Source organism: Acipenser ruthenus, chromosome 5 (assembly GCF_902713425.1).
Source record: "Acipenser ruthenus chromosome 5, fAciRut3.2 maternal haplotype, whole genome shotgun sequence".
Classification (NCBI taxonomy): Eukaryota; Metazoa; Chordata; class Actinopteri; order Acipenseriformes; family Acipenseridae; genus Acipenser; species Acipenser ruthenus.
The window spans coordinates 84,427,409-84,443,207 of NC_081193.1; the positions used below are offsets into that span (position 1 = coordinate 84,427,409).

Below are 15,799 nucleotides of genomic sequence, written 5' to 3' on the forward strand. Positions count from 1 at the left end.
GTTTGGTTTACCACAGAGGTAAAATTTTGGCATTCCAAGATGTATTGCCATTGCTAATAATGCTGTGGTCTGTTAATAATTCTTCTAGAGAAGGGGTGTCCAATCACAATCCTGGAGGGCCAGGTTTAACAGGTAAAATGAGATAATTACCTACTTCAGGGTCTGGATGTAGGTTTAATTTGTTCAGTAAACAATTTAGAACAAGGCTGGAATGAAGACCAGGAGTGGAAGGGTCCATTTTGGCCACCACTGTTCAAGTATCTTTAGGGTAATACACTGATATTGAGATGGTATCACAATGGGGCTCCTGTTGTACTTACTACGGCTGTCGCACTTCCCAAGGCTGCATCTCCTTGTTTGGATAGATGGTCCTCCACAGGTACTGCTTGTGGCATCACAAGACCTTCCTCTCTGTTGAGTTCCAGTGCCACAGGTCACAGTACACTCAGTCCATTCGGACCACGGTGACCAGCCATCTTCGCTGTCCTTGGCTGTTTAAAAACCCCATAAAATATAAAATAACACAAGCCAGAATAAAATATTTATATGCAAAACGTAATTCCATTATTTTTACAATTACATTCCATTATAATGTTCCACAGGGGAGTAATAGACATTCAATACAGTATGTGGTATTACACAAAATGCTGAAAGTTTGACATCAGCGCTCATAAACCACAAGCTACATCATGCCCTAACAGCAGCCAGCCTATGGTTCATCTTCAAATGGAGAATCATAAAAGATGGCACAACAGTATTCAGTCAAAGGCGGACCTCGTCGGTGGCCTGTGGCTGTATTGTATAATATTTTGGACCTGGCAGCGTATGTTTTGTACAAGGAATGTACCGGGGAAAACTGCAACAGGAGGGACTTCATCTTGCAGTTAGCCATGGAGCTTCGACAAGCACATATGGATCAGCAAAGGGCAGAGACAGATTCCCCTTCGGGCAGTGCAGCAGCCGCTGCACCCACAAGCAAGAGGAAACCATGCCAGGTTGCAAAATGCAACAACAAAACTTTGGCTGTCTGTGCCGGTTGTGGAAGGGCAGTGTGCAGTAAATGCTCAGGGAAAGTGGAGAAGCGTGTATTGTGTGTGGACTGTACAGGTTAGAAAGCTGCCAGGTATGTAGGCTAAATAAATATGTTATGTAAATAGTTTATTGTATTATAGTTATTTATGTTTTGAAGTAGTGCATTATATACTATTAAAAAAAAGACCATTGGATGTTATTTTTACCGTATGCCATATTCTAATGGATTGGATGTACCGTGTCCTCTAACACTACAATAAGGTGAGGTCATGTCTGATCATATTTCAAGCCTCTGATATTTGTCTGTTTGTAGTTCTTCAACCTTCAGGGATGGACGCCAAAACAGAATCCAACTCAAAGCACTCAAATGTTCTGATGAGATTACTATAATAGAAATCTAACTTTGGTGGCCACTATGAATGGTTAGGCATTAAGAATAACAACACAGTGACACATCTGATTGTACTTACGCAGGCACACTGGGCAGCATTCACCTTCGATGAAGGATGGACTTGCACAAGACACAGCTGGGCAGGTGATCTGGCGACAAACTGTTTTGGAAGCCTGTTCAAAGAAAACATGCATATTTATAGTACCATTTAATTATGCCTTTTTAATTATATAACTTATATTACATAAATATTTACCTTTTTAATTTACAACACAGAGGGTCACAGAAAAGCTATGACTGTAAATAAAGTGGAATTTATATGTGTTTTGGTAGTAGTTGGCAGGGGTGGGGTTAATTCCCATCCCTGCCAAATACATGTGGCTGTTCCCAAATAAAATAATTGGTGTTAACTGGGAACAGCCACAAAGTATAAAAAGAGAGCTTGAAGCTCCATTAGAGAGAAAGGACTGCCAGGAGATGGTTACAAGGAGAAATACTTTGTGTGTATAGAGAAGAAGGTATTGTGTGTGTGTACCTGAAGTAAATGTGTGTGACCGGTAAACAGCTCAGCTGTCCAGTATAGTTAAAAGTTAGTGTTTTTGTTGGGACGCCCCTAGTTAAGCTGTGTTTAGTCTAGGTTAAGCTGTGTTTAGTCTAGGTCTCTACGTTGAGATAGGCTTTTGTTTTGTTTAGGTTGATTTTGTGTTTAATAAACGTGCATAAAAGTGCTTTAAACGTGCATTTGTTGTGTCTGGGTGCTGTTTAAGGGTGCAAACGAGCGGAGCAGAGTGAGGCTGCACTACATGTATTTGGCAGGGATAGGAATTGACCATCCGGTCGAGAGCTGACTTTGGAGCATTATGCACCGCCCTACATCGCCGGTTCGGGAGAAGACCGAACATGAACTGATAGATCAACTGTACACCCGGAACCGGGAGCCAGGGGAAAAACTGGGAGCCCTAGCTGGAGACATCGAGTACCTATCCTGGCAGACACACACACCCAGTGACCTCCTTCTCCACGTCTGCCTGGCACGACCCACCAGCCTGGGCCAGGTGCTTGAGCAAGTGGAAGAGATGGAAGAAGCCCAGTTGTGCTGTCACCAAACCCTGCATATTGTCCGCAGTGCAGAGCTTACATCAAACCCCGACAGCAGCACTCAGACCAAGGAGCATGCTGTCCTCACTGTCGAGCTGACCACCCAGAAGGAATTGTTCCACCCATGGGCATGGCAGCAGAACAATAAATAAACTGGGAGACCCCGACTCCATATGCTCCCGGCACAGCCACCCCACTCAGCAGCCATCGGGAAACGACAATGGCTCAGCATGAAGCAGAAGTCACCAACCCCTCTGAAACAGCCTCTTACAACCGAAACTTGCTTGCAGTAGTGGGATGACTGGGACAAGGGTGAAGCCTTTATATGATGGGCTCCATCAACTGCTTGCCGCTCCAGGCACTGATAGATACTGGGTCCACCGTCAGCCTGGTGAGCCCCAGCGACTGGCAGCCCACAGCACCACAGATACCAACTGGCCCCGATCTGTGGCAAGCAGACCATCCACATCCAAGTAGGGGACTGCCTTCTGAATCACCTATTCTGGCTCTCAGCGATTAGGGATCAATGTATCCTTGGGATGGATTTACTCCAGAGACTCGAAGCGCAACTTGACCTTACCAAGCCAGCGATGGAAGTTGGAACCTGGAAGATCCTAGGGGCAACCACGCACCCATTCCAGACTTGAAAGATGCCATTGAAGAGCTCTGGCGGCGGCACTGAGACGAGCTAACTGTCGAAGAGCAACAGCAGCTGCACTTCTCTTGGTTGTTCCGGGACATCTTTTGCAACTATTGCAAAGATTCCTATCCACATCCCCAGATCCAGCTTGTCATGGTTCAGCTCCCTCGACTTGAGAAGCAGCTACTGGCAGGTGGAGCTGTTCCCAGACACACACCCGAAGACTGGTTTCTCCATTGGACAAGGAACGTGGCAATTTATGGTCATGCTATTCGCAATGCCTCGGCCACCTTCGAACGCCTAATGGAGCGGGTGGTGGCAGATGTTCCACAGACAGCTTGTGTGGTCTACCTTGATGACCTTATGGTGCACGCCCCCACCTTCCAATGAGCCATAGCCCACCTGAGGTCAGTCTTCCTCCGCATTTGACACGCCCGGTTGAAGCAGCACCCTGGCAAATGTAATTTATTATGGTGGGAGACGGCGTTGCTTGGCCCGATCATCGGGGTCCATTGGGTGTCCACTAACCCGGCCAAGGTCAACACGGTGTGGGAGTGGCCCACTCCCAGCTCCATGCCTCAGGTCCACTATTTTGTCGGCATGGTGTCCTATTACAGGCAGTTCGTGCAGGACTTCTTGTATTGCAAGACCGCTGCATCAACTTACGGAAAAAGGGCTCCGGTTCCACTGGAGCGAGGATTGCCAGGAGGCATTAAACCGTGTGGGGCACGCTGACCTAGGCCTTTTTTGCATCCCCAGAAGGACTTCATCCTGGACACAGACACCAGCAACATCAGCATCTGTGCGGTCCTGTCCCAGGATGGACCGGACTGGGAACGCGTCTGGGTGCTGTTTAAGGGTGCAAACGAGCGGAGCAGAGAGAGGCTGCACTACATGTATTTGGCAGGGATAAGAATTGACCATCCGGTCGAGAGCTGACTTTGGAGCATTATGCACCGCCCTACATCGCCGGTTGTTGCCTTCTATAGTAAGACATTGGGAAAAGCGGAGCACAACTATTGCGTTATCTGGGAGGTCAAACAATTCAGCCCCTATCTCTACTGTCACTGCTTCAAGCTGCAAACCAACAACACCTTGCTCCAGTGGCTCCTCTCTTTCAAGAAGCCCAAAGGACAAGTGGCCCTCCAGGAGGAGCTCTCCTGCCTCGCCCCAGGAAAGGCCTGTCCCGAGACCATTGGAGACTGAGGGATATTGTGCTGCAAGCCGTTCACAGCGGCCCAGGCATCGGACACTTTGGCATCGCCAAGACACTGGCTTGCCTCAGATCCCAGTTCTATTAGGGCCGCTGCCAGGCCGACATGGTCACCCTGCTGCCAGTGTGACACTTGCACTGCCAGGAAGGGTCGCTGGATCGCAGCCACTCCCTGCTGCAACCCTTCCAAGTGGGGGGTCCTATGGAGAGTGGGAGTGATGGACCCTTTCCCCAGGATCGAGAGGGGGAACTGATTCATTCTGGTTGCGATGGATTATTTCACCAAGTGACCTGAAGCCCTACCAGACCAGAGTGCTTCCACCTGTGCTGACGCACTGTTGGAGGGGATGTTCGCCCGTTTCGTCTGCCAGAGGAACTGCATCGCGACCAAGGGCGGAATTTCAAGTCCAAGGTGTTGCAGAAGGTCACTCCACCCCCAGTAACGGGCTTGTGAACCAGACCCTGGTGACGCAGCTGGCAATCTTGACCTCCAGCCCCCAGAGAGACTGGGACCTCCACTTACCGCTCATACCCATGTCCTACCAGACGGCGACCCAGGAATCCACAGGCTGCACTCCCGCCGCACTGATGTTTTTGGCTGCGAACTCCAAACCCCCCGTGGAGCTGGTGTTCGAGGCCCCACAGCAGACAGAGATCCCGAGCTTCCCCAGACTGGAGTACATGGCCAGAAACGGATGTATGACGTCTGAGCGGGAGGATGGGAGTTTTGAGGAGGTGACCTGGTCTAGGTCTACTGCCCCTGGAGGAGAAGGGGGTTCAGCCCAAAGCTGCAGAGTGCCACGAGGTTGCCACCCGGCTTGCCCCAGAAGTTCTGGGCTACCTTCTGTCCAGCAGCTTCCTGACGATCTGCCTACCTCCATTTCCTCACCGAGTCCTCCGAGCAGCCAGTCTCCCCGGGTGGAAGCCCACCACACTGCTTGGGGGCGGACTTATCGCCCTCTCCTTTGTCAAGAGGATCCTGTCAGACTGCTCGACTTGGGGAACTGGCAACACTCACGTTGCAGCTCCTTTGTTCCTGTCAGCGCCACTATGCGGGGACACTCATACGCGAGTGGACTTTCTACCGCTCCAGTTGGAGTGTTCTATTCTCCTTTTTGGATGGTAACCCTTGTGTTATTGTTTCCTCTTGTGTGTACCACCGTTCTGGCCCGTCTGGGGTAAGTGTGATGTGTTACCGTCAGGTGTGTGCGAGTCATTTGGTGTGACCCCCCCGTCTCGCCCCACTGTGTTGAGTGACCTGATCTGTGTTATGCTCTGCAGCTGTACGGGTCTTTACTTGGCTACAATATCAACTTCTTAAGACATAATTTATCAAATAAAATGTTCCATTCATGTTATAAAGGGCACAGTCACCAAAACACCAAGTGGTATAAAACAATGGGTGGGAAGATTATTGATGTGAATTAGCTTAATACCTGGTTTACACTTCTTTCATTAAACTTTGTTGACTTGAGTTGACACCCCGAGTTTGCTTGACTGGGGTGTTCTCCACAGACTATGTTCATGCATGAATGTGCAGCACTACAGATTTTTCAGAAACACAGAAAACACTACTGACAGCTAACAGCTACTTACAGACTACTTGCAGACAGTATGATCATCTGACAATGTTTCCAGGCATTGCCTGTCACATCACCTCATTGTAACCTTGCGATGATCTGGCTTTTGAGTTTTCTGAATTCAGCTGTGACCTGTTGTCATTGATCAATATTAAACCAACTTCAGTGTCTCTTTGGAAATGTTGTGTCTTCAAGGTCATCTTAAAGACAGAAGTCCTCCATTAGCACTATTGGTTTCATTAATGCAATAACATTTGGAGGCATCAGCTGCAACATCTGTGGATGCATACACATACCTGGATTCATTGATCTGTGGTGGATATTTTGAATTACCGGTGGTGATCTATCACATAAAATGTACTGCCATGCATAAATGCATTAGTTAAAGTGTTAAATGATTTACTGATGGCCGCAGAGTCATGTTCTCCATCTATTCTTGTTCTGTTGGACTTTAGTGCTGCCTTTGATACCATCAACCATGATATTCTTTTACATTGTTAAAAAGGACATATTTGGTCTTTCTGGTACTTAAGAGGTTTACTACCTATCTGTCCAATCGAAAACATTTTGTCACCTTCGGTGGTTAGAACTCTCATATCAGTTCTGTTACGTCTGGTGTTCCCCAGGGTTCTGTTCTGGGACTGGTTCTATTCAATATTTATATGTTCCCTCTTGGTCAAATAATCAGTCGTTATGCAATTCAATATTATTGCTATGCTGATGACACCCAAATCTATCTCCAGACTCAACCTGATGTTTCTGTGCTTAATTGTTTGACTGATATAAAACTTTAGATGCAGAAAAATGTCTTGCAATTAAACTGTATCGAGACAGTGGTCATGTTAGTGGGTATTCCTCACTAGGTTAGTATAGTTGATAATTTCAGGTTGTTAATTGATGGAAGTGAGATCAATCCAACCCCTGAAGTGACAAACTTAGGTGTGAGGTTAGACTCAACACAGTTTTTTGAGGCTCACATCAAGAATACTTGCAAAGTGTCCTTTTTACATTTGCAAAACATTGCACGCCTGAGATCATCCTTATCATTGCCTGATGCAGAGAAGTTAATACATGCCTTCATCTCATCTAGATTGGACTATTGTAATTCTTTGCTTGCTGGAGTTTCTAAAAAATCAATTCAAAGGCTGCAATACATACAACATAGTGCTGCACGGCTGCTAACAAAAAACAAGAAAGCACAGCCATATATCACCAATCTTAGCATCTCTTCACTGGTTACTGGTTAAATACAGAATTGATTACAAGATTATGCTGCTTACTTTCAAGTGTTTACATGGCTTGGGTCCAGCTTCCTTGAAGGATATGCTTTGTCACTATGTGCCCTTGCGAAATCTAAGATCCGCCAGCAGTGCCAAACTAATTGTACCTAGGACTCGGCTGCGCACGATGGGCGATCGGGCCTTTTGTTCTGTGGCCCCTCATCTCTGAAATGATTTGCCAGGACATTTGAAGGACTGTGAGGCTATCGAGGCTTTTAAATCTGGTCTAAAGACTTATTTTTATTGATTGGCTTTTTTTGTAGTCTGTTGTTGTTTTAATATGTGTTAATTGTTTTTATTTTACCTGTAAAGCGCTTTGAGATATTATTATTATTATTATTATTATTATTATTATTATTATTATTATTATTATTATTATTATTATTAAATGAATAAACCTAGTTCTGGTCAACATTATGTAATGCTGTGTACCCTGCAAGTGAAATACAGGCTTAACCAAGACTGCTGAAGACCTATTACCTTGTACAGTTTAGTATTCACTGAATGTAAGCGTATATATGTATTGTGTGCTGTAAAGACCTGATAAATGAATGCTGCCTCACCGTGCAGGTACATTTAGTACAGCTGTCCACAATCCAGTCCTCATTGTCTTCAAACAAGCGGCCATCTTGCCAGCACATGTCTTTCTCACTGATGTTTTTGTTTGTTTCCAGCATAACGCGCAAGATCTCATTCTCCTCTGACTGAAAGAGAAATAACAGGAGTCAGCCCATAAAATCCAAATAAAGCAGGGGTCTCCAATCCTGGTCCTGGAGGGCAGTGCTTATTAGAAGCTTAATTTGCCCAATTAATTAATTTAGGGTAAAGTTAGAACATAAGCCAGGTGGGACACCAGCCCTCCAGGACCAGGATTGGAGACCCCTGAAATAAAGGATTTCCGAAGCCCAATGGCACCTAACCAATCAACAGCTTACACCAGGGGTCTCCAACCCTGGTCCTGGAGGGCAGTGCTTATTAGAAGCTTAATTGGCCCAATTAATTAATTTATTGTACAGTTAGAACAAAAACCAGGTGGGACACCAGCCCTCCAGGATCAGTGCTGGAGACCTCTGGATTACACCATCATAGAATTCAAGAATATGTTTTTCCCAGGATTGTTTATTTTTTACACTGTTTTGCTTTATAATGGACCAAGATGAAGTATTTCAATATGTATGCTATAGGCTCAGTCAGGAAGTCAATTATTGCCATTAAGACCATTAACATAGCAGCTATAAAAGACCACATCACAGGCTAATATAACTTATTTACTACTTACTCGCCTATTACATTTAGATCTGTAGACTTACTGGATCTTATACACTCACCACTTTCTGTAGCCCATCAATGAGGTTGCTAACAACAACACGCAGTCCTTGAAGTTCCTGAAACATTCTTCCAAACTCTTCACATGAGTGGTCACAGAAATCATTAACCTTATCCGTCTTATGACCAATGATATTGGTGGTTATGGCTGGACTGACGTCAACCATCTCTGTGCTTTCACTGACTGTATTCATTTCATCTGAAAAAAAACCCAAAGAAACCTGCTTTTGAAAATGTTTCTTGCATGGTTAGATAGATTAACACATGGGACTACAGTAAGTAGTCAAATACAAGTACACCAACTGGGGTATTTGCCAGAGGGCACTTTTGCACTGATTCCGAAGCCTAGTCAAAAAAAGCTGCACATCCTTTTCATGAAAGATGTCCATGTGTCATAACTGCTCCGCAGAGAGAAAGATGGCAGCCAAATATTTCAAAAAGAATGGTATAAAAGCCGCCAACCAGAAGCACTCTGAGACCCTTGAAGTGTACTGTACGGAGATTTCTCCACAAGCAGCTCCCCTGAGAGCAATAAGAATCAAACTGCAGCAATAAATCTTCAGCTCCCCTGGTAAAGCTGTTACTTCAACTTTTCCGGTAAATATACAATTGCTCTTTCACCCACCGCAGCTACTCTATATGCTGTTCTAAAAAGCTCAACAGCACACTTTTACTGTTATTCCTACAAGTTTAAAAGTGTTCCTTTTAACCCCAAAACATTTACAGTATACTGTATAGAAATAACAAGAGAGGGAGCACTATGCCACCTCAAAGAAGTGTCACAGAAGTGCAAATGAGCACCATCATTGTAATATTGCATGCAAATCTATATGAAAGGTGTATGTGATATTTGAAAAATGATTGGAATAGTTCTGTTTGTTTGTAAAATCAAATGGGTAATGAGTACCACATATCTTTAAATAGATATAAACGTGTTAACTAAAAATAAATAACACTATCAAACAATTTTAATATCATGCGAGAAGCAACTTTTTTTTTTTAATGCCCTGCTTATGAAAAGAAAATGTATAATATTTCAGCAGGTGTGGAAGTTACAGGTACTTTACAGATTATTACTTAGATTTTGTTTAAACCATCTGAGCAAGCAGACACTATAAATGAGTACTACCATTAGACCAGTACTTTATGTCAGATGATCTGGGAAAATATTGCACATAATATTGGTGATGTAAACCTTTAGATGATATGATTTTGAGGTGATCATCTGTTTTTAAAATTCTCCATTACTTTTGAGGTAGGAAATCAACCCTTAAGATTTCAGTGCATATTTCATTGTATTTAAAGGCATTAATGAGAGCGAGTATAGCAGAACATACATAAAGAAACAATTATAATTGAACTGTTACAAAGTCCTAGTGCCAACTAAAGGATTTGGTGCATATGTCAAGACATTTTTTCCTTTTACTGTCTGTGTTACAGCACTACATTTGGATCCAAAACCTATGACCATCTGGCAAGCAACCAGGAGAGATGGCTTGACCCCAAAGGAAATACCGTTTGCGGGGGCATCTGTACAAGGGTGCTGGTTCATTATTGTTACAAACAAGACTGCACAACCCAAACCGCTGCGAGAAAGGAGGACTGACAGCGCTGGTGTGTCCCAGAACACTCTGCTGGAGATCCTACTTATGAGCTAATTGTTGAGTGTACACTAATCGAGATTTTAGCCATGCAGAAAAAAGAATTCCCTGATGAGGGAAATGACTACATCATATATTTATAGTCATTGACGTAACATTTTACTTACACTTACAGTAAAGTTCTGTATACGTAAAATGGTCACATTCTTGGCATCATGGCACAAAAAAGACCAAATTACCTTATAGCTAACGTCCACTGATGAGGGTATTATTGCCATTATGTGTACAAAGACTATTTTGTTTTTTGTAGTGTATCCTATTTACCAGCTTGAAATACATCTCCTGTATAATAATAATATCTCCTATATTCAACCTGCAGTTATGTACAAGTATAAAAAACAGTCCTATTACGATTAAATGTAATCATTCACACCTTAAAAGGCAGCGTTTCGATCTAATTCCAATTATTCTGTATCTTTACCTCTGCTGAATACCCAACGCATGCATTAATTACAATATCAAAAAAAGACACAGCAATTGAGTAGTCCTCATAATGTTCCAATGCCATAGTGTCATTACTGTCTGCTAAAACTGAAGTTTGTCCAAATTAGAAGAACTAGACAATTTTCAACTCACAATCATAAAGATGAATGCCTTGCACTCTGACCATATTTCAATGATCTTCTGCAGTGAGCAAACTGTAAATCACAGTTTCATCTGTGTCAATCAAGCAGGACAGTAACTACCAGCATTTCTCAGCACCAGAAACCACTAATGTGCTTGTTATGACCAGAGTTCAGCTAGCAAGGAGGAAGATTGTCTTCAGACTGTTCAACAAAGGAACTAGGGTTCACATTCCTTGAGCATAGCTCTTGACATCTGGAATTGTTGGTTACCCATGAAATGCTTATAGCTATAATATCATTCAGTGTGCTCTCAAAAAGTTTTTTTGGATATAAATTTAAAATAAACCATTTACTAAAGTGTCATCTATTAGTCGGTGTGATCACACAGTGACAAATGTCAGTCTCAGAAACATGAATAGTGTTGCTAACGGTGCTTCCCCTTGAACCAATACTTTAAAACCTGTTTTCTATGAAACACTTGCAACACAGGGAGCAGGAAACTCTGTGTTTGATAATAAACTATAGGTGAGCCCTCTGGAAAAAAATATCCAAAGCAAAAATCATTTCTGGTACATTAACAGATTTACTGTAAAACAGAAGACATACAAAAACTATTTGAAGTATTGGTTACCATTCGTTTAAGGTATATCTTTAATTCTAATGGGATATTTTGTTTGATTCTTTGATTTCAATGTAATTTGTATTTTTTCCACTTGTTGGTCAAATACAGACACAGTTGTTATTGTTCTGTAGTGGAAGTGATATCTTACCTGGCTTGCTCAGCTGGCAGCCTTTGTTGCGAAGAATATCATCGGCGGAGGTGTCAAAAATGAAACGCACATTCTGCAGCAAACCCTGTAGAGGATATTTTAAAAAATGAGTTTAACAAAATAATGTGCATCATTTTACTGTACTTTTACCATGATGTGACAATATAAATAGAAGCCTTGGATTTTAAACATGTTTCTTACCCTGAAGTGATTTTCACGAACTGCTCCCTTAGCAACATACATTTTGCTTCGGTCTGACCTCAGGTGCTCATAAAAGGGCTCATCCAATATGAAGCCGTCAATGTGGTTGCAGCCAATGTAGAGGTTAGCGCTCTCTCCGTGGATATGCAGAGTGATGTTCTTCCACTGAGAGTCCGACAGGTCTACATCCTCAAAAGATACAACGTTCTGGGAGCCATCCACCCAGTAAACCAGATCCAAGGTGTTCGCCCTGCCATTGGACACTAACTCAAACTGGCGCTCAGTGGGGCCAGGTCCTTCAAGAGCTATTAGGGTACCCCGAGAGCCCCTATCTTGGCGCATGGTGGCTGTGAAGATGAAGCCCTCATTGTTCTGTATTAGTCGGAGTATTTGGTTGAGAATGTCTGGCTGGACTGGAGGCAAGTGGTCGAATCGAATGAAGCGGTAAGCTGGGGAGTCCGGGTCTGGGCCACGAAACAGCTTTGCCCCCAAAGTCTTGCGGTGAATTTGACTGATTTCAAACAGGTCAAAAACGGTCTCATCTTCTAATTCACCATCTAGAAGCAACAATATATATATATTTTTTAAAAATAAATATAGCTTTACTAGTTGTGCTTCCGGCACAATAGCAAAAACAGCTTCTATCTACAACACTCCTGGGGAAGCTGAACCTGTCTGGCAATATTTTAATATCGTATCAAAATATAACCATGTTTTTGTGACATCTATTGTGTTTAGCAGAATTTCCAAATTGAAATACTGTCAAGATGTTTTCCAGTTTTAGGTGGAAATATGTGTTCAATTATTAAGTGCTATTCTCATGTAAAACTGTCATCCGTTATACTTTGATGGTTCACAAAACTCAGCTGAGGTTTATTGGTCATTGGGATACTTAGTAATCAACATATAACACAGTAACCTACTGGTAGATCGTTCAAAGGACTACTTAAAGACTATTTAAAACACATATACTTACTATGTAACTGTCCAGCTGGACTGTTGGCTTATCAGAACCCACTGTACAATAATGCAAAACCAAAAACTTCAAGATGTGTAACTTCATTTTCCCAACAGCAGTATTTGAAAAAGACTTACATACAACCGTCATTTCAAACCATTAAATGTGTTTATTTGAAGGAATTCTATTACCTTGAGCCTTTGCAGAAGCACAAATAATAAATAAAACAGACAGCAGCAACAACAGTCTCCTCCTGTGGACCATAACTCCTACAAACAGAAAATGACATTTTCAGACTCTAATATTCCTGTTCTTGTCGAGAAAATTATATGTTTGCTTTAGTTTTATTTTAAATGATTTAGTTATTTTGTACACATTTCCCGCCGGTTTAACAAATTAACAGTAAAAAAAAAATGTATATATTTTTGTAAAATTACGACTGATCATTAGTTTACAGATATTTGTTTTTATTCAATATGATCTTTGAAATAATATCTAGCCACTTTGTAACTGAAATTAATAAATAAAAAAATATATTAGATACATCTCTGGTATGATTCAATTACAACAACCACTGCAGTGGATTTGAGGAAGTCAATAAATAATGAGATATAAATACAAAATAATTAACCACATGAATAAACTCACCTGGTTAAAAAAAAAAAAAAAAAAAAAAAAAAAAAGTCCAGCCCTGGAATCTTCCTAAACGTTTTTTTTTAATAGTCCAGTGATGAAAGATCAAAGTTGAAAATGCCCGGGGAAAAAATAAAATCCCACATAGAACTTCACTGTTAAAAACGTGAGGTACACTATAGGCTTGAAGCCCACTTGTTACAGGCGAGTTAAGGCTTTGTGGTGTAAGTGGTTCTTGAGATGCTTTCTCTCTCTTTTATACTCTTTTCTCAAGAGCTGTCAATCACTTTAAATCGAAGATGTCTGGATACATTCCTCCAGCGGAATTACATAATCAAGTAATTTGCTCTCATATACCTGACGGCAATCCCAAATACAGCCCCTTTGTCCGTCCAGGCCGATCCCACTCACTTAAACTAGACAGTCCCGATTCTGTTCAAGGGAGGAGTCATCTGAAGCGAGACACAAAGAGAGAAAGCGAGAAGAGGAAGGCAAAAAAGTCGCTTTCACTCAGTTCAAAAATGCAGAATTAAACGGTAGTCAAGACACGAACGGACCAGTAAATCCATATCACTATTTGACAGTGAACAACACAGTTTGTGTTCCATTTAACATACAGTGTAGTTTTGTTAAATACAAATATTTTGCAAAAAACTCAAGGCTAAGAATTAAATATTAGTCTAACTTTTACGTCCAATATGATGGAGGGTATGGTACCAGTGTCAAACAATCTTAAAAATACTTATTTTAAATTTGTTTTATTTTGTTTGTTAATGTATTTGTTTGTGTGTTTTAAAGTTTAGATTTGGAGAGCCAAAGTGGTTTAGAAATAACGCATATAAAAATAACTGATCCCCAAACAGTAGCGTAAATACATTTGGTTTCAAGATATAGACTTCCTTTTTTAAATCAAATATGTTCATAATAGGAAACTCGTTTGATTGTTTAACGATTACCGGTATTTCAAACTATGTTTTTTTGGGAATGTTTTTAAAAAGTAATCAAAATATAGTGAGACATTGGGATTCCAAGGTAACTGCTCTATTTTCTATTTGACTTCTAAAGTGGGTTTTGACATTTTGGATTGCTTTTCATTGCTGGCAGCATTGTCTGTATGAATCTGGAAGGAATTAGCTTTTGTGGCGCTCAGACTGCAGCCTCCCAAGTCAGTGTTAGAACAGGAGGGGTTGTAGATTTCACTCGCGCTGCTAAAACCAAACATTCCTGGAGATTTTAAGATCAGCCGTTCCGAACAATGGCACATCCATAGATGATAAGAAGCATTAAAATAATCTAGTATGCAAAGAATGTCTAGGTAAATTACCAAGTATGGTAGTTGTGAAACCTGAACTACCTTTACGAAAAAAAAGTGACTCAGTAGAAATATAGTGATGGAAAAATGAAACGTGATAATCACATTAGCATTACTTTTAGGTCATTAATATTTGGTACAGTTTTAGTAACTTTTAGATTTATTTACTGACTGAGACATGGAGAAGCAAAGGTATGCTAATCAGTAACATCACTTTAGATCAGTAGTTCCCAACCCCTGTCCTGGGGACCCCCTGTGTCTGCTGGTTTACATTCCAACTGAGCTCTCAATTACTTAACTAGACCCTTAATTCTACTGATAAACCTTTGTAATTCTTTTCAGCTCTTAAACAGTTGCACAGTCCAAGTTACTTCTAAAATGTTATAGCTAACTTGAACTCTGCAACTGTTTAAGAGCTGAAAACATTTAAAAAGGTCTAGTTAAGTAAAGTATCAGTTCAATGAAGGGTCTAGTTAAGTCATTGAGAGCTCAGTTGGAATGAAAACCAGCAGACACAGAGGGTCCCCAGGACCAAGGTTGGGAACCACTGTTTTAGATAATGATTTCACAACACAAACCTATACAGACGTTTTTGTAACTGATGAAGAGACATGTATGTACAATTGATATCATTAAGTTCTATATTATAGGATTTGTGTTGTTGGGCTCAGACTACATGAGCCTATTTGAGAGATCAGAACCTGCTGGTTTAAATTCTTCCACTTGCCAGCCTTCAACTGTAACATTGTGTTTGTGACTCCTGGTCATCCAGAACACAACATTGCTACAGCTGTTCATTGTTGTCAGTGTATAAGCAGTGTACCAAAAAATACTATAAGCATTGCCTTCACCTTAGTTATTCATGAACAAAAAGAACAACTCAGTTGGGTATTTTTCTGTTTGAAATGTCTTTTACTTAATGCAAGTTGCAGATTCTTATATTCTTAATTTAACTTAGAACTGGTAGCTCTGATTAATTGGGATTGAATTCTGCATAGCAGGAGTGACACTGAGTAAATTCACGGCCTGTTCTACCATACTCTTAACAAACAAAATATAAGAAGCTTCATATTTTAGTATACTTCCTTTTAATACACTTATTTAAAAAAAGGAATACATTTGTTCTTACAAAAAGCAT

General features: G+C 41.5%; 1 protein-coding gene across 2 annotated transcripts in view; it reads right to left on the minus strand.

Moving 5' to 3' along the window:
* Nucleotides 1-13,736, minus strand: part of LOC117402241 (thrombospondin-2-like) — a 34,926-nt gene extending 21,190 nt beyond the window's left edge. The window contains exons 1-8 of one of the 2 annotated variants that reach the window (XM_059024670.1): nt 13,365-13,736; nt 12,908-12,985; nt 11,759-12,315; nt 11,558-11,642; nt 8,563-8,759; nt 7,798-7,938; nt 1,503-1,596; nt 321-491 (exon numbers count right to left, since the gene is read on the minus strand). In XM_059024670.1, coding sequence (XP_058880653.1) covers nt 321-491; nt 1,503-1,596; nt 7,798-7,938; nt 8,563-8,759; nt 11,558-11,642; nt 11,759-12,315; nt 12,908-12,980 — 1,318 coding nt within the window. In that variant the 5' untranslated portion in view covers nt 12,981-12,985; nt 13,365-13,736. The remainder of the gene's footprint in view (nt 1-320; nt 492-1,502; nt 1,597-7,797; nt 7,939-8,562; nt 8,760-11,557; nt 11,643-11,758; nt 12,316-12,907; nt 12,986-13,364) is intronic. The other variant, XM_059024671.1, reaches the window with a different exon arrangement.
* Nucleotides 13,737-15,799: the final 2,063 nt, after the last annotated feature.